Here is a 22598-nt window from a genome sequence, read left to right as displayed (position 1 = left end):
CTGTGCCTCTGCCTTACCCGTGGTCAGCAGGTCAAATTCCACATGTAGCCTTTGTCTTTCCCTGTCCAGTCCCTCCTCCGGTGCCTCCGCATATTGCCTGTCCACCCTCAAAAGTTCTTTCAGCAATCGCTCCCTTTCTTTACCCTCTTGCTTCCCTTTATGTGCCCTTATGGATATCAGTTCCCCTCTAACCACCGCCTTCAACGCCTCCCAGACCACTCCCACCTGAACCTCTCCATTGTCATTAAGCTCCAAGTACCTTTCAATGCACCCCTCACCCTTAAACATACCCCCTCATCCGCCAATAGGCCCATATCCATTCTCCAGAGTGGGTGCTGTTCTTTTTCCTCTCCTGCCTCCAGGTCTACCCAATGTGGAGCGTGGTCCGAAATAGCTATGGCCGTATATTCCGTCCCTGTCACCTTCGGAATCAGTGCCCTTCCCAAGACAAAAAAGTCTATCCGTGAGTATACTTTGTGGACATGGGAGAAAAATGAGAACTCCTTACTCCTAGGCCTACTAAATCTCCAAGGGTCTACCCCTCCCATCTGCTCCATGAAGTCCTTGAGCACCCTGGCCGCTGCCGGCCTCCTCCCGGTCCTGGACCTCGATCTGTCCAGCCCTGGATCAAGCACCGTATTGAAGTCTCCCCCCATTAGCAAATTTCCCGCCTCCAGGTCCGGGATACGTCCCAACATACGCCTCATAAAATTTGCATCATCCCAGTTCGGGGCATATACGTTCACCAGAACCACCGCCTCCCCTTGCAATCTGCCACTCACCATCACATATCTACCCCCACTATCCGCCACTATGGTCTTTGCCTCAAACAGTACCCGTTTCCCCACTAAGATAGCCACCCCCCTGTTCTTCGCATCCAAACCCGAATGGAACACCTGCCCCAGCCATCCTTTATGTAGTCTGACCTGGTCTATCAGTTTCAGATGCGTCTCCTGCAACATAACCACATCTGCCTTTAATTTCTTTAGGTGTGCGAGTACCCGTGCCCTTTTAATCGGCCCGTTCAGCCCTCTCACGTTCCACGTGATCAGCCAGGTTGGGGGGCTCTTTACCCCCCCCCCCCTTGTCGACTAGCCATCCCCTTTTTTAACCCAACTCCTCACCCGGTTCCCATGTACCCGTGTATCCCCCCGACGGCGCCCTCCCGCCTCGACCACCCCACCCCATAACAGCTCCCCCTTCTCCTTAGCAGCAGCAACCCAGTTAACTCCCCCCCCCCCCTCCGCTAGATCCTTTTCTAGCGTAGTTGCACCCCCCATGTTGCTCCCAGAAGTCAGCGAACTCTGGCTGACCTCGGCTTCCCCCCTTGTCCTCGGCCCACACTGTGCGAGGCCCACTCCTTCCTGCGTCCCTGTTCCCGCCATAATTACCATAGCGCGGGAACAAAGCCCACGTTTCCCCCTCGGCCCCACCCCTAATGACCGCGCCCACAGTTCCTCATACTCTCTCTCCCCCCCCCCCCCCCCCCAACATGGGGAAGAGAGAAAAGTTACAGGATCGCAAGATTAACAAATTGAAAAATCATCCCCCCCCCCTTTTTCCTCACCCCACATAATCACCCCACCACTTTGTCCCAAAAGTTCTTTCTCTCGCCAGACTATTCCAGCTTCTCATCCACAATGAACGTCCACGCCTCTTCTGCCGTCTCAAAGTAGTGGTGCTTCCCTTGGTGTGTGACCCACAATCTCGCCGGTTGTAACATTCCAAACCGGATCTTCTTTTTGTGAAGCACCGCATTAGCCCGATTAAAACTTGCCCTCCTTCTCGCCACCTCCGCACTCCAATCCTGGTATACGCGGATCACCGCGTTCTCCCACCTACAGCTCCGAGTTTTCTTTGCCCATCTGAGGACCGTCTCGCTGTCATTATAGCGGAGAAACCTCACCACTATAGCTCGAGGTATTTCTCCAGCCCTCGGTCTTCGCGCCAAAACTCAATAAGCTCCCTCCACCTCCAAAGGGCCCGTCGGGGCCTCCGATCCCATTAGCGAGTGAAGCATCGTGCTCACATATGTCCCGACGTCTGCCTTCTGCGCCTTTGGGAAGACCCAGAACCCTTAAATTCTTCCTCCTCGAATTATTCTCCAGTACTTCCAGCCTTTCCACACACCTTTTGTGCTGTGCCTCGTGCATCTCTGTCTTCACCACCAGACCCTGTATTTCGTCTTCATTTTCAGCAGCCTTTGCCTTCACGACCCGAAGCTCCTGCTCTTGGGTCTTCTGCTCCTCCTTTAGCCCTTCAATCGCCTGTAATATCGGGGCCAACAGCTCCTTCTTCAACTCCTTTTTCAGTTCTTCCACACTGCGCCGCAGGAACTCTTGTTGGTCCGGGCCCCATAACAAACGGCCACCTTCCGACGCCATCTTGCTTTGAGCTTGCCTTCCTTGCCGCTGCTCCAGAGGATCCTCCGCAATCTGGCCGCTATCCTCTCCCTTATCCATGCGTGTCCGGGGGGATTCCCTTCTGGTTTACCGCACAGTGTTTTTGGCCGTTTAAATTGCCGTTGGGGCTCCTATTAAGAGCCCAAAAGTCTGTTCCACCGGGAGCTGCCGAAACGTGCGACTTAGCTGGTCATCGCCGCACCCGGAAACCCCCGTGAAAGTTATTTTCAACTGCTGGCGTAAGTTCGGGCATTGTTCTGTCTTTTGAGGCAAGAAAATTGGGTTTTGCAGCTTTAAATTTCTTTTTGTTCATTTTCGTGCAATTCCCTTTTAAGTGAGCGTGGTCCTGGTCCTCTGACGTCATGACACCATGCGCACTCCGAGTTTCCTGTACTGTGCGCTCTTTTCGCAACTGCACATGTGCGGCTCCCTTCTCAAGATGGCCACCGGTGAGAACCACCGTCTTCCTCCGATTCAACCCTGCCTCCGCATCGTGGTGAGTGTTCGTGCCATTTTTGGCTCGCCAACATTGAGGGCATTTAAAAGTTTATTGGATAAGCATATGGATGATAATGGCATAGTGTAGGTTAGATGGCTTTTGTTTCGGTGCAACATCGTGGGCCGAAGGGCCTGTACTGCGCTGTATCGTTCTATGTTCTATGTTCTATTTTTACCGATTTTGTTTTCTAACTGATGATTCGGTGTTTGTAGAGACTCAAAGTATTAATTTTGTTTTTGTTCAGAAGCAAGGCATTTTTGTACAACGATTTCTAGAGTTAGATACTTATTTTGTGAAAGTTCTTCCCTCAAATTTTTATCAGCTAGTCCAGAAACTAATTGATGCATTATCAGTGTCTCTGAAATCAGCATAATCACAGCCTTGTGGTATTAACTTGAGATTTGTAATAAAATCAGAGATGGGCCCTCCGTTTCTCTGACAAGAGTTAAATCTTTCCAGCATCTCACCAGACGGACTGTTACAGCGTTCATCAAATTTTGTGAGTATAACTTCTAATTTGGTGTTTCCTCACCTTCTAAGTAATTAAAGCAATTATAGATTTCTCTAGCTTCATGCCCTCCTGTTAAAAGTAGTAGGGCTATTTTCATTGTGCCAGTGGCAATGCTTAAATCATTAGCTGTGATAAATATTTGGAACAGCTGTTCAAACATTTTCCAGTGATTACTTAAATTACCGGCTGTTTCCAGCTGCCATGGAGTTCCAACAAGTTCCATCAAAATAGTTAGTTGGTGAGGATCCATTTGCTGCGAAGTCTTTCACAGTCGAGTATCCGGTTTAAGTTTTTCTTCTCTTGCTGGTCTGAAATCACTCCTGGTATCATATGTTATTCTCTAAGTCTGAATGAAGATTGTAGACTTCCAGTTAACACAAATACTTTATTCAGTAGGTTTGTTCTGTTTCCAGAGCTTAACTAGATATAATACAATCAAGAGGTATGACCAGTGAAGCTAAGGTCAGCTGCCTATGCTGAGCTGTCTCTGTGTGCTGCTGCTCACTAGCCCTGTGCTTCTGAAAGAGGCGGATCCTACCTTGGGCTGGACCGTTTATACCTGTCTCTGATGCCCTCTAGTGATGCTGTGGCTGTTACATCTGTCTGCAGTCCCTGGTGCATGTGCAGATGTATGTACACATAGAACATAGAACAAGAACATTACAGCGCAGTACAGGCCCTTCGGCCCTCGATGTTGCGCCGACCTGTGAAACCACTCGAAAGCCCATCTACACTATTCCCTTATCGTCCATATGTACAGATCACTACACTTCCTTTCCTTCTGGGCAGGCTTGCAGGTCAGGTTCCTGCTCTAAAGTTGCAAAAGGAACAAACTGCACATATGCTGTCAATTCCCAGCAAATGGACTTCCGGTTGCGGCTATGCGGAGCTAAGCCGCACATTCGGCGGCTCCCGCTAAAACGGAACTTTTGGGCTCTCCAGAGGAGCCCCAACGGCAATTTTTCGACGACTTCCAGTGTCGGAAGGTGATAGCAAGGTCAACCCCCATAGTATATGGATTGGACCAGGAGCGGAGCGGTCAAAAAAGCGTTTTTGGAGCAGCGAAAAGTGCGAGGGAGAAAAACCAAGATGGCAGCGGGCGTAGATCAAGCGGCATGGGTGCAGGAGCAGCAGGAGTTTCTCAAGCGCTGCTTTGAGGAGCTGAAGAAAGAGGTGCTGGCGCCAATGCTGACGGCGATCGAGGGGTTAGTGGAGACCCAGAAGGCCCAAGGGGCGGCGATCCGGGAGATGCGGGAAAAAGCCACGGAGAACGAGGATGAGATGTTGGGCCTGGCGGTGAAGATGGAGTCACACGAGGCGCTGCACAAGAGGTGGGCGGAAAGATTAGAGGACCTGGAGAACAGGTCGAGGAAGAATCTTCGGATTCTGGGTCTCCCTGAAGGAGTGGAGGGGGCCGATGCCGGGGCATATGTGAGCACGATGCTTAACTCGCTGATGGGTGCGGGGCCTCTCCGAGTCCCCTGGAGCTAGAAGGGGCTCATCGGGTCCTGGCGAGGAGACCCAAGGCCAACGAGCCGCCAAGGGCAGTAGTGGTGAGGTTTAACCGTTTCGTGGATAGAGAGTGTGTCTTGAGATGGGCCAAGAAAGAGCGGAGCAGCAGGTGGGAGAATAGGGAGATCCAAATCTATCAGGACTGGAGTGCAGAGGTGGCAAAGAAGAGAGCTGGTTTTAATCGGGCCAAAGCGGTGCTCCATCGGAAGGGGGTGAGGTTCAGAATGCTGCAGCCAGCGCGATTGTGGGTCACATTTCAGGCTCGACATCACTACTTCGAAACGCCTGAGGAGGCTTGGACCTTTATACAAACTGAAACGTTGGACTCAAACTGAGGGTTTGTGGTTGTGGGGGGGGATGTCGGTTGTATACAGGGTTTTAACTATGCGTAGGGAATGTTCCACGGGTTGGGTGATGGATGGGGGTGGGGGAAGAGATCTGATGGGGAAACTGTGAGAGAGTGTGGGCGTCAGTGCTGGAGGGATGGGAGGACCGGGGATGGGGGAATTGGGATAAGGCTGCAACAGGAGCGGCGCCAGAGGGGGCGGGGCCGGCTCAGGAAAGCGCGGGCTTTTTCCGGCGCTAGGGAGGGACGGGGGGCGGGGGGGGTGGAGGAGCGCACACTGGTTGCTGGGGAGGGGGGATTCCCACACGGGGGGGGGGTCAATGGGAAGGCGGGGGAGGCTGGGGTCAGCAGGAGTCAACTGACTTACGGGAGTGTTATGGGGGGAGCAAAAGCGCTAGATATGGATCTAGCGGTGGGCGGGGGAGGGGGGGGAAATAGGGTTGCTGCTGCATTGGCCGATGGGGAACTGGAAACAGAAGAGGTGGTCGGGGCGGGGGGGCCCCAGTCTGGGGGACTGGAGAGTGCGGGAGGCACGGGCACGGGACTGGCCTAGAAAAGGAGATGGCTAGTCGGCAGCGGGGGGGGGGGGGGGTGGGTTGGGGGGATGGGAAGCCCCCCAATCCGGCTGATAACTTGGAATGTGAGGGGCCTGAATGGGCCGGTTAAGAGGGCCCGAGTGTTCGCGCACTTAAAGGGACTGAAGGCAGACGTGGTCATGCTTCAGGAGACACATTTGAAGATGGCAGACCAGGTCAGGTTAAGAAAGGGATGGGTAGGACAGGTATTTCATTCGGGGCTGGATGCAAAGAACAGAGGGGTGGCAATACTGGTGGGGAGCAGGTGTCGTTTGAGGCCAAGAATATTGTAGTGGGCATTGGAGGTCGATACGTGATGGTGAGCGGTAGGTTGCAGGGGGCGTGGGTGGTATTGGTAAACGTATGCGCCCCGAACTGGGATGATGCTGGATTTATGAAGCGCATGTTGGGGCGGATTCCGGATCTGGAGGCAGGAAGCTTGATAATGGGGGGGGGGGGGGATTTCAACACGGTGTTCAACCCAGCATTAGATCGCTCCAAATCTAGGACGGGGAAGAGGCCGGCTGCGGCCAAGGTGCTGAGGGGGTTTATGGACCAAATGGGGGGAGTAGATCCGTGGAAATTTGCTAGGCCCCTGGCCAGGGAATGTTCTTTTTTTTCTCACGTACACAGAGCCTACTCCCGGATAGATTTTTTTGTTTTGAGTAGGGCGCTGATCCCGAAAGTGGAGGGAACGGAGTACTCGGCCATAGCTATCTCAGACCACGCCCCGCACTGGGTGGAGCTGGAGTTAGGAGAGGACAGGGACCAACGCCTGCTGTGGCGTCTGGAAGTGGGATTACTGGCGGATGAGGAGGTGTGCGGGAGGGTGGTGCGGGAGGGTGCAGGGTGAGGGTATTTGGAGGCCAACGACAACGGGGAGGTGCAGGTGGGGGTAGTATGGGAGGCGCTAAAGGCAGTGGTCAGGGGAGAGTTAATCTCCATCAGGGCTCACAGGGAGAAGAGAGAGGGCAGGGAAAGGGAGAGGTTAGTGGGGGAGATCCTAAGGGTAGACAGGAGATATGCAGAGGCCCCCGAGGAGGGACCACTTAGGGAGCGGCGAAGTCTCCAGACGGAATTCGACCTGTTGACCACAGGGAAGGCAGAGGCACAGTGGAGGAAAGCACCGGGGGTGACGTATGAGTATGGGGAGAAGGCGAGCCGGATGCTGGCACATCAGCTCCGTAAGAGGATGGCAGCGAGGGAGATAGGTGGAGTTAAGGATAGCTGGGGAACCACGGTGCGGAGTACGGTGAAAGTAAATGAGGCATTTAAGGACTTTTATGAGGAGCTGTACAGATCTCAGCCCCCAGCGGGGGAAGAGGGGATGTGACGATTTCTAGATCAACTAAGGTTCCCGAGGGTGGAGGAGCAGGAGGTGGCTAGTTTGGGGGCACCAATTGGGTTGGAGGAGCTGGTTAAAGGACTGGGGAGCATGGAGGCGGGGAAGGCCCCGGGGCCAGATGGGTTCCCGGTTGAGTTTTACAGGACGTATGCGGACCTGTTGGCCCCGTTGCTAGTGAGGACTTTCAACGAGGCAAGGGAGGTGGGGACCCTGCCCCCGACAATGTCCGGGGCGCTGATCTCTCTGATCCTGAAGCGGGACAAGGACCCACCGCAATGTGGGTCGTAGAGACCGATCTCGCTCCTCAATGTGGATGCTAAGTTGCTGGCAAAAGTGCTGGCTGCGAGAATTGAGGACTGTGTCCCGGGGGTGATTCATGAGGACCAGACGGGATTTGTAAAGGGCAGGCAGCTAAATACCAATGTGCGGAGGCTCCTCAATGTGATTATGATGCCCTCGGTGGAGGGAGGGACGGAGATAGTGGCAGCTATGGACGCGGAGAAGGCCTTTGACCGGGTGGAGTGGGAGTATCTCTGGGAAGTGTTGCGGAGGTTTGGGTTTGGGGAGGGGTTTATCAGGTGGGTTAAGCTCCTATATAGAGCCCCGGTGGCGAGTGTGGCTACGAATCGGTGGAGGTCGGTGTATTTTCGGCTGTATCGAGGGACGAGGCAGAGGTGCCCCCTGTCCCCCCTGTTGTTTGCATTAGCAATTGAGCCTTTGGCCATTGCATTAAGGGAGTCCAGGAAATGGAGGGGGGTGGTCCGAGGGGGAGAGGAGCATCGGGTGTCGCTGTATGCGGACGACCTGTTGCTGTACGTGGCAGATCCAGTGGAGGGGATGGTGGAGGTCATGCGGATCCTAAGGGAGTTTGGGGACTTCTCGGGCTATAAGCTCAATGTAGGGAAAAGTGAGCTCTTTGTGGTGCATCCAGGGGATCAGGGAAGAGGGATAGACGACCTACCGTTGAGGAGGGCGGAAAGGAGCTTTCGGTACTTGGGGATCCAGGTATCTAGGAGCTGGGGGGCCCTGCACAAACTTAATTTGACGCGGCTGGTGGAGCAGATGGAGGAGGACTTCAAAAGATGGGATGTGTTGCCACTCTCGCTAGCGGGCAGTGTACACTCGATTAAAATTATGGTCGTCCCGAGGTTTCTTTTTGTGTTCCAGTGCCTTCCTATTATGATTACCAAGGCCGTTTTTAAGCGGGTAGGGAGGAGCATCATGGGTTTTGTATGGGCAAACAAGACCCCGAGGGTAAGGAGGGGGTTTCTGGAGCGTAGTAGGGACAGGGAGGGCTGGAGTTGCCGAATCTGGGTGGCTATTATTGGGCAGCCAACGTGGCGATGATCCGTAAGTAGGTAATAGAGGGAGAGAGGGCGGCATGGAAGAGGTTGGAGGTGGCGTCCTGCAAAGGAACGAGCCTGAGGGCGCTGGTGACGGCACCACTGCTGCTCTCGCCAACAAGGTACACCACGAGTCCGGTGGTGGCGGCAACGCTAAAGATCTGGGGGCAGTGGAGACGACATGGGGTGAGATGGGAGCCTCGGTGTGGTCCCCAATCCTGGAGAACCATCGGTTCGTCTCAGGAAGGATGGACGGGGGGTTTCGGAGCTGGCATCAGGCAGGGATCAGAAGGATGGGCGACTGGTTTATAGACGGGACGTTTGCGAGCCTAGGGGCGCTGGAGGAGAAGTTTGGGTTACCCCCGGGAAATGTGTTCAGGTATATGCAAGTGAGGGCGTTTGTGAGGCGGCAGGTGAGGGGATTCCCGTTGCTCCCGGCACAGGGGATTCAGGACAGGGTGATTTCGGGTGTATGGGTCGGAGAAGGCAAGGTTTTGGCGATTATATCAGGAGATGAAAGAGGGGACGGCTTCGGTAGAGGAGCTGAAGGGCAAGTGGGAGGAGGAGTTCGGGGAGGAGATTGAAGAGGGTATGTGGGCTGATGCCCTCAGTAGGGTTAATTCCTCTTCCTCATGTGCCAGGCTCAGCCTGATACAGTTTAAGGTAATTCACAGAGCGCATATGACAGGGGCGAGGCTGAGTCGGTTCTTTGGGATGGAGGACAGATGCGGGAGGTGCTCGGGAAGCCCGGCGAATCATGCCCACATGTTCTGGGCGTGCCCGGCACTGGATGGGTTCCGGAGGTGTTTCGCGAAGACTATGTCCAAGGAGGTGAAGGTGCAGGTCAAGCCAAGTTGGGGACTGGCATTATTTGGGGTGGCGGACGAGCCGGGAGCGCAGGAGGCGAAAGAGGCCGGTATTCTGGCCTTTGCGTCCCTGGTAGCCCGGCGGAGGATCTTGCTCATGTGGAAGGACGTGAAGCCCCCCAGTGTAGAAGCCTGAATAAACAACATGGCTGGGTTCATTAAGCTGGAGAGGATAAGGTTTGCCTTGAGAGGGTCTGCGCAGGGGTCTTCAGGCGGTGGCAACCGTTCCTAGACTATCTCGCGGAGCGTTAGAATGAGGTCAGTCAGCAGCAGCAGCAACCCAGGGAGAGAGGGGGGGGGGGGTCTCTTTCGGGGGGGGTGGGGGGTATTTGGGCGGGTGGGGGAGGGGGTTTTCCCTAGGGGTACTTGTAAAAAAGCATATGGGAGGGTTGTTATATGCAGGAGAAACCCATTGTATAAGTTCTGTAGTATGTTTGATTGATATGTTTATGTTCTGTTCTGTTCTTTTCTCTTTCTCTTTTCTGTTACGGGGGGGGGGGGGGGGGTTAATTGGTTGAAAATTTTGTTGGAAAAACTTTGAATAAACATATTTTTTTAAAATAAAATAAAATTTTAAAAAATAAAATAAATTCCCAGCCAATGCAGATGCAGAAGTCCTGAGACCTATGGGGAAGTGTAATTCCTGCCCCCCAAACTCCCAATCTCCGACTCCTAGTTGAGGAAGCTTCCTCGAGGTTTGTCACATCAGTCACTAAAAAGGATGGGCAGAACAAAGAACCAAGATGGAAAACAAGTTACCAGAGGCAAAGCAACTTGGTGGATGAGAAGGAAAAGAAGCTAAAGCATCTATTCCTTGGAAGGTGACCATGTGTTTGAGGATACAAAAGATGTAGGATCCAGCCAACTGCATGAAACACCCAGATGTGACAGTTCCCAGTGAACCATGAGGTGAAGGAGGCGATACTGAGGGCTGAAGTTCTTGCACCCATTGAAAAATGCCATCCGATCAGGAGCAAAGAAGGTCTGGCACAAATGTACCCAGAGGGCTTTTACAAGATGGTTGGATACTTTGAAGATTTTAAGTATCAAATCACTGTTGATTCAGAGCAAGAAAAAAAACAATGATCCATCTCCCACATCCAATAGAAATACAAAGGAAAGCTTGAAAGAGAGCTGCTGGAAATGGATGTAAAGAACGTGATTGGTAGAGTCACAGAGCCTGGGTAAATTTATCCTGGTGTGAGAGAAAAGCCAAAAAGACAAATTTGCCTGAATGCCACAGATCTTAATAAAGCAATAAGAGCAATGAGTACCCTATTCCCACACTGGAACACAACTCATTAGTAGCGGCAGGGACAATGGCATTAAGTATTGATTACTGGAACATGAAGTTTGATGAGTTATCCTCGCTGCTGACAATATTTAATGCATCCTTTGATCAATACAAATCTACATTAAACCTACATTTAACCTTTGTTCTTTGCTATGTATCTGGGAATACATTCTTGTTGGTTCTGCATGTGTAGCGACATCAGCAGGGTGTTTGCAGGGGCTTTGTGCAGATCAGCATCTTGATTGGATTGAGCAACACCCTTAATGAACCTCTCATCATGTTTTACAAGAATTCAGAGTGTGGGAACCTCCATACATTGCCCTGCGACGCAGGAGGCCATTCCGATCAACCCATGAGGCGCCAATTCTGATCAGTCACAGGGCTGTAAGACATTAATCTGACCAGATTCGGGACTTGGGGTGATGTGGGGCAGGGGCTGAAGGAGGAGTGGGGCTTCATAGAATCAGAGGATCCCCTACAGTGCAGAAGGAGGCCTTTTGGCCCATCAAGTCTGCACTGACCCTCCAAATGCACTCCACCAAGGCCCTAACCCCGCAGCCTCGCACCATTGAAGAGATAGCTTTTACCAGAGGTTTGGTCAAAGAAGCTGGAGCAATTAAATCAAGCACTGGTACTCAGCAGGTACTCATTGGCCCTAAAGTGAATAATGGTACGACGCATGCAACTCATGATGATGGGATCTAATGCTGGGATGGAGGCAGAGTGTCTTACTGGGAACAGCCACTGTTATCCAGATTCAACTGTCTACCAACGTGTGCTGAACCAAATTTGGGAACATTAGAAATGATTACTCATTCAGTTCTGAATATAAAACGCTTAGAATGGAATTATTTCCAAAGTGATCGGCAAAGTGGGAGAAAATCTATTTAGAATCATAGAATTTTACAGCACAGGAGGAGGCCATTCGGCCCGTTGTGTCTTCACCGGCACCCAAAAGAGCTACTTAGCCAGGCCCATTCCTCAGCCCCAACTCCGCAACCCTCTCAATTCACCACTCTCGAGATAGAATCATAGAATTTTACATAGAATTTTCCGATATTAACATTCCAAAAAATATTTGCCAACGATTATTTCTGAGAAAATAATAACTTGGGAACATTCACTGGCATTTTAATCGAAGAGCCCAAAGAAAAAGCTCACAGAAAATGACCTTCACTCTCTCGACACTAATCTTTCTCATGTGCCTTTCCCAGGAGGTACCTCACCATAAGCAAAGGGTAATAAATGAGAGTCACAAGGGGAAATTAGCAGATTAGAAATGGACAAAATAATTGCAGGCTACCTGGCAGGCTATCAGTTTTTCCTTCTTATTTTTAGCACAGGAGTTTAAACCAAGTTGTTGATCTGTTTATCCAGTCCAGCTGCTCGAACCGGAATGAAAGCCTCGACGATAAAAGCAGCTCTGTCAAAGTTCCTGGCAAAGGTTGACTAACGTCTTGAGGCTAGATTCCTCGGCACAGGCTGCAAACCTCAACACATTTCACACTCACACAGTAGCCGTCAGATGCAGAACTAAAAGACAGAGGCTCAGTTCTGCTGCTCTTGAACTCAGTGTAGCAATGAGACGTCTGGAATGGAGGGCCTTAAAGCTACCGAAAAAAACAGCCAACACTTATACACACTTTTCAAAAGAAAATATACTTAGGATGTGCGCTAGTCTATTTGAGTAAATGGCAGCTTAAACCTGGAGCTGGAAATGTGCTGTAATATGTCATCTCGTCCTCCTCTTCCGTGTATTCAGTATATCCAAATGTCCCATTCTTCAGCAATCCACCTCAACCCAGAATGTTCAAAGGTTACACAGAATGGCTTTACTTGCCCCACAGAAAGAGTTTCTCTGACATTGAATCCCGGTAACCTCAGTACCCCCAAATTTAAGTTTCACCTCTTGGTGGCCCTACTGTCAAATAGGCACCTCCTCACCTTCATGTAGCTGCAGATATCGGGCACCTTGATTAAACCAGGTATTTGAACAATAAAACCTTTGAATAAAACGTTCTACAAAATTACAAATTTCCAATTCTTTGCACCAGAAATCCGACGCTTATAAACTCATTCTCGCTGCATTCCACGTTATATATCAGAGAAGGATTGGCCCACTCCTTCCCCGCCTGTAAAGCATCTATTAAAATGTAAAAGTGGCCAAAGGTTTGCAACCCATGTAACTGAAAAACAAATTCCCTTAAACACAACACAGGAATTTGGAAGTGTGAAAGCATTTTTTGTATCTTTAAAATCGGGATTTTGATATAAACAGATTTCCTATTGTTCCATCGGATTTCTCTCCTCCTCTCCTGAAATTGGTAGCTGAAATTGGAGTATGGGTTGTACAGGTACTGGCATCCCTCTGGTACTTCGTGACCACTATTTGAGCTTCCACTTGGAAAATTGAAGATTCAACCATCTTGAGAAGCATCTGAGCACAGAACCTTTCAACAATGTGTTGTAATAAAGACCTTAATCACATGAGAATTTTGTATATTGATCAAACCAAGGAAGGATGCACCCCTACAGCTGTTTTCTGAAGTTTGGACACCCCATTCAAGATCATTGCATTGGAAAAGCTTTCAAGTGGATAAAACAATAGTTTGGAAAATCACCACAAGGACAAATATAAATGAGGTTGCAGTTGCACTGTAGGCCCCTTTTTCCTAACATAGGGTATGATGTACGATCCATGGACTGGAGTTGTACTAATAGCTGCACGTTCCATCAAGAGGCCAGGAACCACAGCTACAAAGGAGCTCTGTATGTACATGGAAGCTTAGAAAATAGGAGCAGGAGGAGGCCATTTGGCCCTTTGAGCCTACTCCGCCATTCATTCTGATCATGGCCTCAACTGCTTTCTGTGATAGTGAACTCCACAGGCTGATGAGCACTCTCTGGGTGAAGAAATTTCTCTGCAGGTGAAGAAATTTCATGCACGAAGATAGGCCTCAGAGCTCTGTCGGTGACTTAACGGTTAACTTTAGGGGGAGCAAAGGGAGAGATTCTATCCTCTCATAACATTTAGAACCATTCCATAAAATTATAAAAATCTAACAAACTGTCGGACTGCTGGGTGGCTTCAGACTGGGCTGGATTTATATGCATATGTCAGATGCTGCTTGGCTTCCATGTGTTCAGGCATCGGGTCAGGATCACGTTTATGAGCTGACTGTAAACATTCACTTTCATGTGCCCCCAAAAGCACTTCATGCAGATGTGAAAGCAGCAATATAACTCCTATCTAAATGAAACTATGCATCCTTCCTATATTCATTATTGGCTACGAATGATCTGGGGGGAAAAATGACTACTATGTATCTTTTAAGGCAGAACAATCATTCCAACCTGCGAAAGGCTCATGGAGATCAATTCCATTTGCACTGTTGTGACAACCCTCTGCCACACGCACCGCGCTACAGATTTGTCACAAAAACAAAAACAAACTGCAGATGCTGGAAATTTGAAATAAAAACAGAAAAATCTTGGAAATACCCGGCAGGTCAGGCAGCACCTGTGGAGAGAGAAACAGAGTCAGCTTTTCAGGTTGGTGACCTTTTTGTAGAACTGGAAGATGTCAGGCAAAGTGGAGCTTTTAAGCAAGTATGACTCAACAGTAAAGGGGACAGAACCAAAACTTCAGGAACTGCAGAGGGGAGCAACTTAACAAAAGGAGTGGTCTACAATAGGGCGGGGGTGGCAGGGGTGTTTAAATGACAAAAGTGATGATTGTGCAACACAAAAGCAGGTGATGACAAATATAGATCGAAAGATAAAGTGTAAATCCGTGCAGCTGAATAGCAGAGGAAGGACAAACAGAAGGCTTTCAGGGCTCAGGAATGTGGCGGCTACTGGAAAGTCGGATTGACTCCAAGGCTGCTAAACACCCCATCAGTGGGGAACCCCCACCTTAATGCCTAGCCCAAACACCCAGTGGCTCAGGTGCAGAGATCCTCCAATTCCAGCACCTGCCATCTGAAATCAAATAGGAGCACATGTTAAGGCTGAGCATATTAGTCACTTTCCCTTGCAGAAATCCTTGCCTGGCTATAGTTTACTGCCTACTTCACCCCAACTCTGATCCTGCATCCTCCAGGAAAAACCAGGTAATCCAATAGAATCCCTACAATGCAGAAGAAGGCTATTCAGCCCACCAAGTCTGCACTGACCCTCTGAAAGAGTATTGCACCCAAGCACACTTCCACACCCAATTCCTATAACCCTTTAACATAACCTACACATCCTTGGACACTAAGGGACAACTTAGCATGGCCAATCCACCTAACCTGCACATCTTTGGACTGTGGGAGGAAACCGGAGCACCCGGAGGAAGCCCATGCAGACACGGGGAGAAAGTACAAACTCCACACAGATAGTCGCCTGAGGCCGGCATTGAACCCGGGTCCCTGGCGCTGTGAGGCAGCAGTGCTAACCACTGTGCCACCGTGCCGCCCTTACGTCTAATTTGCTCGTGCAGCAACACTGCTTGTTCTACCTGAGTAACAGATATAATACGCTAAATGTCCAAACTATTGATGTACAAGTACTGGCAACTTAGCCTGTTACAGGATTGTAATGGCTTTCCAAAATAGCTTATTGATTCTCAGAATACATACAGCAGTGGAATGAAAGACAGAAATGTCACAGTGAAAAACATGCAACTCCCACATCATTGGCAATTTCGAGTCAACTTTCCAAATATCCATTTTGCTCCTCAGGTTGACTGCTTTAAGATATAACAGTATCACTCTGCTTCCATTAAAACTAAATGAATCAGAGACGTTTGAAATTGCCTGACAGCAGCTTGTGAAGTAGCTACTTGCAGCTATTCAAAGACTCAAAGCCAAAAGCGTTATATTCTGCAAAGAAATTAACAGATGTCCACTTGTTTTTCAGCAATGTCGATCGGTACCGTTATGAATAAGAAACAGCACAGCCGAAATGATTAACCTCTTCTGCTCTCAGAGACACAGGACAAGGGAAGAGTGGAAAGAATTCATCCTGAGCAGTAGGAGAAATCAGTGTAAGAGGCTCCTGAGAGAGGTTAAGTTTGAAACTGTATCACATGTTTCTTTTTTTATTAATCTGTGTAACAAACTGTCTCTCACTCAGGAATACTCTTTCCATATGTGCTGGGAGGTTCAAAGGTATGGACGTTGTGATCGATCAACGATGCTATTAAATTTTGGTGCTCAAAGGCGCAACAGTTACGAGCAGTTTTTAAATTTCCTATTGGTCGCTGCATTTGCTTTTAAACTTGCCAGCTTGCAGTTAGAATTTGTACCCTTATTACATAATTGTCTGTGCTTTTTTTAATTTTCCACTGCTGTTATTACTTTGTTCAGTCATCAAAATTCCCAATAATCATCAAATCAATAGGGTGGCATGGTGACGCAGTGGTTAGCACTGCTGCCTCACGGCACCGAGGACCCAGGTTCGATTCCGGCCCCGGGTCAGTGTCTGTGTGGAGTTTTCACATTCTCCTCGTGTCTGCATGGGTCTCACACCCCCACAACCCAAAGATATGCAGGGTAGGTAGATTGGCCATGCTAAATTGCTCCTTACTTGGAATTTAAAAAAAAAAAAATCAAATCAACGTGTACTTTATCCACCACCAAACTAACCACTTTAAATTATCAAATAAGATTTTAGAGTCCATTATTTAAGGTGAAATTGTGGAGTACTTAGAGGTGCATGATAAAACAGGACTGAGTCAGCACACCTTCGTCAAGGGGAGGTCATGTCTGACAAATCTGTCAGAGTTCTTTGAGGAAGTAACAAGGAAGTTAGACAAAGGAGAACCAGTGGACGTGATTTATTTAGTTTTCCAGAAGGCCTTTGACAAGGTGCTGCATAGGAGACTGTTAAATAAGATAAGTGCCCATGGTGTTAAGGGTAAGATCCTGGCATGGATAGACGATTAGCTGACTGGCAGAAGGCAGAGAGTGGCGATAAAGGGGTCTTTTTCAGGATGGCAGCTGGTGACTAGTGGTGTGCCTCAGAGGCCTGTGCTGCACCACAACTTTTCACAATATACATTAATGATCTGGAAGAGGGAACTGAAGACACTGTTGCTAAGTTTGCAGATTTGCAGATGATACAAAGATCTGTAGAGGGACAGGTAGTATTGAGGAGGTAGGCGGGCTGCAGAAGGACATGGACAGGCTACGAGAGTGGGCAAAGAAGTGGCAGATGGAATACAATGTGGAAAAGTGTGAGGTTATGCACTTTAGAAACAGAAATGGAGACATAGATTATTTTCTAATTGGGGAGATGCTTAGGAAATCAGAAGCACAAAGGGACTTGGAAGTCCTTGTTCACGATTCTCTTAAGGTTAACGTGCAGGTTCAGTCAGCAGTTAGGAAGGCAAATGCAATGTTGGCATTTAAGTCTAGAGGGCTAGCATATAAGACCAGGGATGTACTTCTGAGGCTATATAAGACTCTGGTCAGACCCCATTTGGAGTATTGTGAGCAGTTTTGGGACCCGTATCTAAGGAAGGATGTGCTGGCCTTGGAAAGGGCCCAGAGGAGATTCACAAGAATGATTCCTGGAGTAAAGAGCTTGTCGTATGAGGAACGATTGAGGACTCTGGGTTAGTACTCGTTGGTGTTAAGAAGGATGAGGGGGGATCTTATTGAAACTTACAAGATATTGCAAAGCCTGACTAGAGTGGACGTGGAGAGGATGTTTCCACTTGTAGGAAAAACTAGAACCAGACTAAAGTGACGATCCTTTAAAACAGAGATGAGGAGGAATTTCTTCAGCCAGAGGGTGGTGAATCTGTGGAACTCTTTGCCGCAGAAGGCTGTGGAGGCCAAATCACTGAGTGTTTTTAAGACAGAGATAGATAGGTTCTTGATTAATAATGGGATCAGGAGTTATGGGGAGAAAGCAGGAGAATGGGGATGAGAAAAACATCAGCCATGATTGAATGGCGGAGCAGACTCGATTAGCCGAGTGGCCTAATTCTACTCCTTTGTCTTATGGTCTTAAATCAACGTGTACTCTATCCACCACCAAACTAACTTTGTCATTTTCAGTTATCATAATTGTATCCATCTTTTGAGAGAATTTAGGTTCATTAATTCAATAAAGTAGTACATAATATGGCAGCCCAAATATAGAATCGTAGAAAAGTTGCAGCACAGAAGGAGGCCATTTGTCCCATCTTGTCTATGACAACCCTATGACACCCAGGTGCCCTTTGTAATCCCACCTTCCTGCACCCGGTCCATAGCCCTGTAGCTTAGCGCACTTGAGATATCTTCAGTAACTGAGAACAATTCCCAGGGGGTGGGACATCAGGGTGAAGCTTTAGACAGGAGATACAAGTTGTAGTAGGGCTGGAGAGTCAATAGCATTAGCAAAAAGAGTATTCAGAAAGAAGAGGGATTAGGCAGCAGGATAAATGTAAGGTTGGCCAAGAAGGGTTAGAGTGCATGGCAATAAATGCCTGGAGTGTGTTGACAGTGTAAATGACAAAGGGGGAGGCGCACAAGAAAATGTAATTCTTGATCAGTTTCCAGCCCATTGAGAGGAACCAGTTTTAGAGGAATTAAGTGGGAAAGGTGGAGCCTGTCTCAGCATTTCGAAAACAGTGATCATAATATGATTAACGGCCCAGATTTTAAGATCAGTGGTGAAGTGATAATAATAATAATATTCATTAGTGTCACAAGTAGGCTTACATTAACACTGCAATAAAGTTACTGTGAAAATCCCCTTGTCGCCGCGCTCCAGTGCCTGTTTGTGTACACGGAGGGAGAATTCAATGTCCAATTCACCTAACAAGCGCATCTTTCAGGACTTGTGGGAGGAAACCCATACGGACACAGGAAGAACACATGGAGACTCTGCACAGACAGTGACCCAGCCAGGAATCGAACCCGGGTACCTGGCACTGTGAAGCAACAGTGCTAACCACTGTGCTGCCGAGATGCTCAATGCTGACCTGAAAAAAACTTCCCACAAAGATCAAGCGAGCTCTATGCCACGAATTTCTCCTTTCCTATTGTTAACCATGGCATCAACCATTGTGGATCTCTGATGTTAAACAACATTGATATCCAGCAAGCTAATCAGACAGACGCTTTGAAGAATTCTTACAGACAGAAAACCAGAAAATAACAAGTAGGATTGACCATTCCTTTTTTTTTACCATTTTACAGAAGGTGAAATAAAGCTTGAGACATACATTTGGGATTAAAGTAGAAGCTGAAATATATCAGACAAACTAAAAGAGAAATTCTAAAAATCCATAGAATTTTTACCATGGATTGGAGAAATTTGACATTCCATAAAATTCAGTTTTCAAGGGCAGGAGGTTTCTACAGTAGCAGTTATGACTTAGAACATTGATAAAACCCTTACATCTCATTCAACAAAGCAGTGTGCGACTAATGCATATCTCTTTCAAAGCATGGCAAAGACAAGGTGGTCAGAATGGTCTCTTTTTGTGCTTTATGATTCAATTTTATGATTCGATAACTGCTTTTTCTAATTCAACATAGGCCTGGGCTAAAACAGGCAATATTTGGGCATTGGACATCCATTGCTCACAGGCTAGGGGAGAACAAACAGTATCTGAGCATTGTATATATCACAAAGTGATAGGTTGGGTTTTCCCCAGTTCCACCTAAACCAAAAGTTACATTACTCTCTGGGTGAATGTTTTGAAAATGTCATACATACAAAGCATACTGTATGCATTATTCTCATATAGGAAGAGGATGCACCTCATTTATGTGAGAGTGAAAATTCAGAAGTGTTTTACCCTTTAATTACATCATAGCAGACATATACATGAGAAAGGACAAATAACAAGCTCCCCTCAAGCATGCTTATCCCTCTATCTTCAGTCCTCATATTCCTTCTTGGTGGTTATGTGCAGCAGCTAATCATTCATAACTAAGTTCGCCTCTTCCTCAAGTATACCAAAGCTGCATTCTGTACCTATTTTGCCATTATCCCCTTGGCTTACATTGGAGGGTTGAGTGAGAAAGTTTAATTCAGGATAGTTTGAAAAAATTCCAAATTTCTGTGCAACTGGCTGAACATTTCCTCAGACTGACTCAGGTCTGTATTTAAGGTTGCAATTCTGGTTCATCCTCTGAATTCATTTGAACAAACTTACATAAAAGGCTGAAAAATAGTAAATGATTTTTTTAAGGTATCCATAGTATTGAAACACTTTTCCTGCACAGATTTTGTCAGAATTTATTCCCCCCACACCTGCTTCTTGCAAATGCTGATCTTAAAACAAAAGGAAAATTCTCTTCCCATATCACAAGTTTAAATGTTTTACTGCAATCTCAAATAATTTGAAAAGAGATATCTTTAAGACTTCTCGAAGTGGCTTAGTGACTGCCCCTGTACGAATAGCTAAAAATGTGCACGCTCCCTAAACCCATCTGTCTGAAAGCCAGCCCCAGTAGTTAGCTTAGCCCAATCTCTGGATTTTAGTGATAACTCCTGCTGCATATTTTCTATTGCCTGTAGAAATCATTTTATTTTTGCACCCTCTTATATAATGGTATAATTTTAATTATAAAATGAAATGCATGCTTTGATCTCAAGAATACACATATAAATGTACATTAGAACATATAACATAGGACCACTGATCGACGTATAAAGAAAAATGAAAACGGCAACCCAGTGAAGTAAGCTAAACCCCTGGATGAATGAATGTGCCAGAAATTGAATCATAATCCTACCTGATAGCGCTATAAGAATGGTGGTCCCTAAAATTGTCCATGGGAGCAGGATCCAACGTCTGCACTGAGCCATTTTGTTTCTGAGACTGGAACTATCTGATGTCTTGTGTGGTCTGGGAAGAAAAAAAAAAAATGGTCTGGGAGATCTTGCTTCTGAACTCACACAAGGGAGGCTTTCTCCACTGCATCGAAAAGAGCACTAAGCATCTAACCCTGTCGCCCTAGCTGGAGCCAACATCTACATCCCACATACCAGACAAATATGTTGATATATGAAGTGAAAGGAAATTATGGTGTGCTATTTGGCCGATTTCCTAACAAAGCCCTAATATTGCATCCTCTAGAGTGTTGCAGCTGAGATTTTATGTCGGATAACACTGAATTATAAATAGTGGATGATTTTATTTTAATATTTTCCAGTGCCCAATACTTCTGTAATCTACAATAAGCAGTAATGTCACTCACCTTGCGTTACTGTTCGCAGTAATGTCCTCTGCCCCATACCCTCGCATGACTGTCTGAGGTGCACAATTGACAGAAACACTTTACATTGACTCTGCTGTTTCTATCATTTTGTTTTCTTAGAATCAAGAATACTTGCCATTTAGCATCTGTTTCTTCTTTATCCCAATAATCCCACCTATAATTTAAAGCTACAAGCTTTTTCCTAAAAAATATTGAATAACCACATTATTTACATTATCTAAGCTGTGTATTGATTGGTGAGGCTCTATTAAAGGCTTGTACACCAGGGATTATTTCAAAACCTTTGCTGTCACACAGTTGTAAATAAATTGAAAGATGTTCACATGTCCCAGTGTTATTTTAATACTATTTTTAGTCTGGAGCTAAAATCTAAGCCTAGCATTTCAGTCTTATTTATGGTGTTTGAAAGAGATTTTGTTCCTAGCCTCCGGTTTGTGTTTTTGGCCTCATATTGCTGGCATGACTAAGTCTCGGAGGAAAAACATCTAATGTAACATTTAGGTTTTGCTTTTCACATTTTCATGTTGGTGCTTGCAGGATTATTGTTCAAAATTTAAGTTCCAAAATTCCCACATTGCTTTCACTTCTCACAGCAGAGAGAGAGAGAAGGAATAAACTGATGGTTGTGTTAACATGTAATCTGCTTCAATCTTCAGTTTCACTGGCCAGTGTTGTTGAAAATGAAATGAAATGAAAATTGCTTGTCACACGTAGGCTTCAAATGAAGTTACTATGAAAAGCCCCTAGTCGCCACGTTCCAGCGCCTGTTACGGGAATTGAACCGTGCTGCTGGCCTGTCTTGGTCTGCTTTCAAAGCCAGCGATTTAGCCCTGTGCTAAACAGCCTCAGAAACAGATCTAGTCTGGTGACTTGATCTTGAATCTTAATCATTATTAAAAGTGGTTGCTGAAAGGGCACTCATTTTAAAATTTTTCCTATTTGAATTGATGATAAAACAGAGGTAAATGTTGCTTTACCGTACTTTGTCCCCCATCCCAAAAAATGTAACTATTACCTTGTAGAAAGCCCCAGTTCAATGAAACAACCCAAGAAGCCAAATTTTGTAATTGTTAAATGATGTCAAATAAATGACCAACAATTCACTCAGACTCTGCTGCAGATCAATATTATGCAAATTGTCATTTGCCTGCATTGTAATGGAGAAAACAACATATGTAGGCAGCACGGTAGCACAAGTGGCTAGCACTATGGCTTCACAGCGCCAAGGTCCCAGGTTCAATTCCCTGCTGGGTCACTGTCTGTGCGGAGTCTGCACGCTCTCCCCATGACTACGTGGGTTTCCTCCGGGTGCTCCGGTTTCCTCCCGCAGTCCAGATGGGAAAAGAGCATCAACACATTCATTTAATTAGGAATTATTGAATAGTACAAGGAAGAAGTAATCTCAGCCCTTCCAATTTTAATGTTTCTGCTTAAATGGAATCTTTCTTAAACTATTGTGAATGAGAGTTTTTATGATTCCCCCATAGAAGCTGCTAACTTTTAAAAACAGATTTGAATTTCCAATGACTGACTCAAAGGATCACACAAGATTTCACAATTTAAGACTTTTATTGCAACACACTAAAATCAGCATCAACTAAACATGATTAGTGGACAACTAATACATCAAACTGAAAAAAAAGGTATTCCCCATAACTTCTTGATATGACCAAATACCCCATGCTAGCTTTATG

General features: G+C 47.1%; 1 protein-coding gene across 1 annotated transcript in view; it reads right to left on the bottom strand.

The window, feature by feature from the left end:
* snorc (secondary ossification center associated regulator of chondrocyte maturation) overlaps positions 1–20578 on the bottom strand; it is a 43961-nt gene extending 23383 nt beyond the window's left edge. Inside the window, exon 1 of the mRNA XM_072474618.1 lies at positions 20419–20578. Coding sequence (XP_072330719.1) covers positions 20419–20491 — 73 coding nt within the window. The 5' untranslated portion in view covers positions 20492–20578. The remainder of the gene's footprint in view (positions 1–20418) is intronic.
* Between the last annotated feature and the right edge of the window lie 2020 nt (positions 20579–22598).

The sequence above is a fragment of the Scyliorhinus torazame genome, chromosome 14, assembly GCF_047496885.1.
Source record: "Scyliorhinus torazame isolate Kashiwa2021f chromosome 14, sScyTor2.1, whole genome shotgun sequence".
In the NCBI taxonomy this organism is placed as follows: domain Eukaryota; kingdom Metazoa; phylum Chordata; class Chondrichthyes; order Carcharhiniformes; family Scyliorhinidae; genus Scyliorhinus; species Scyliorhinus torazame.
Note: the sequence above shows the minus strand (reverse complement) of the source record. Positions and strands in the feature narration are given on the sequence as shown.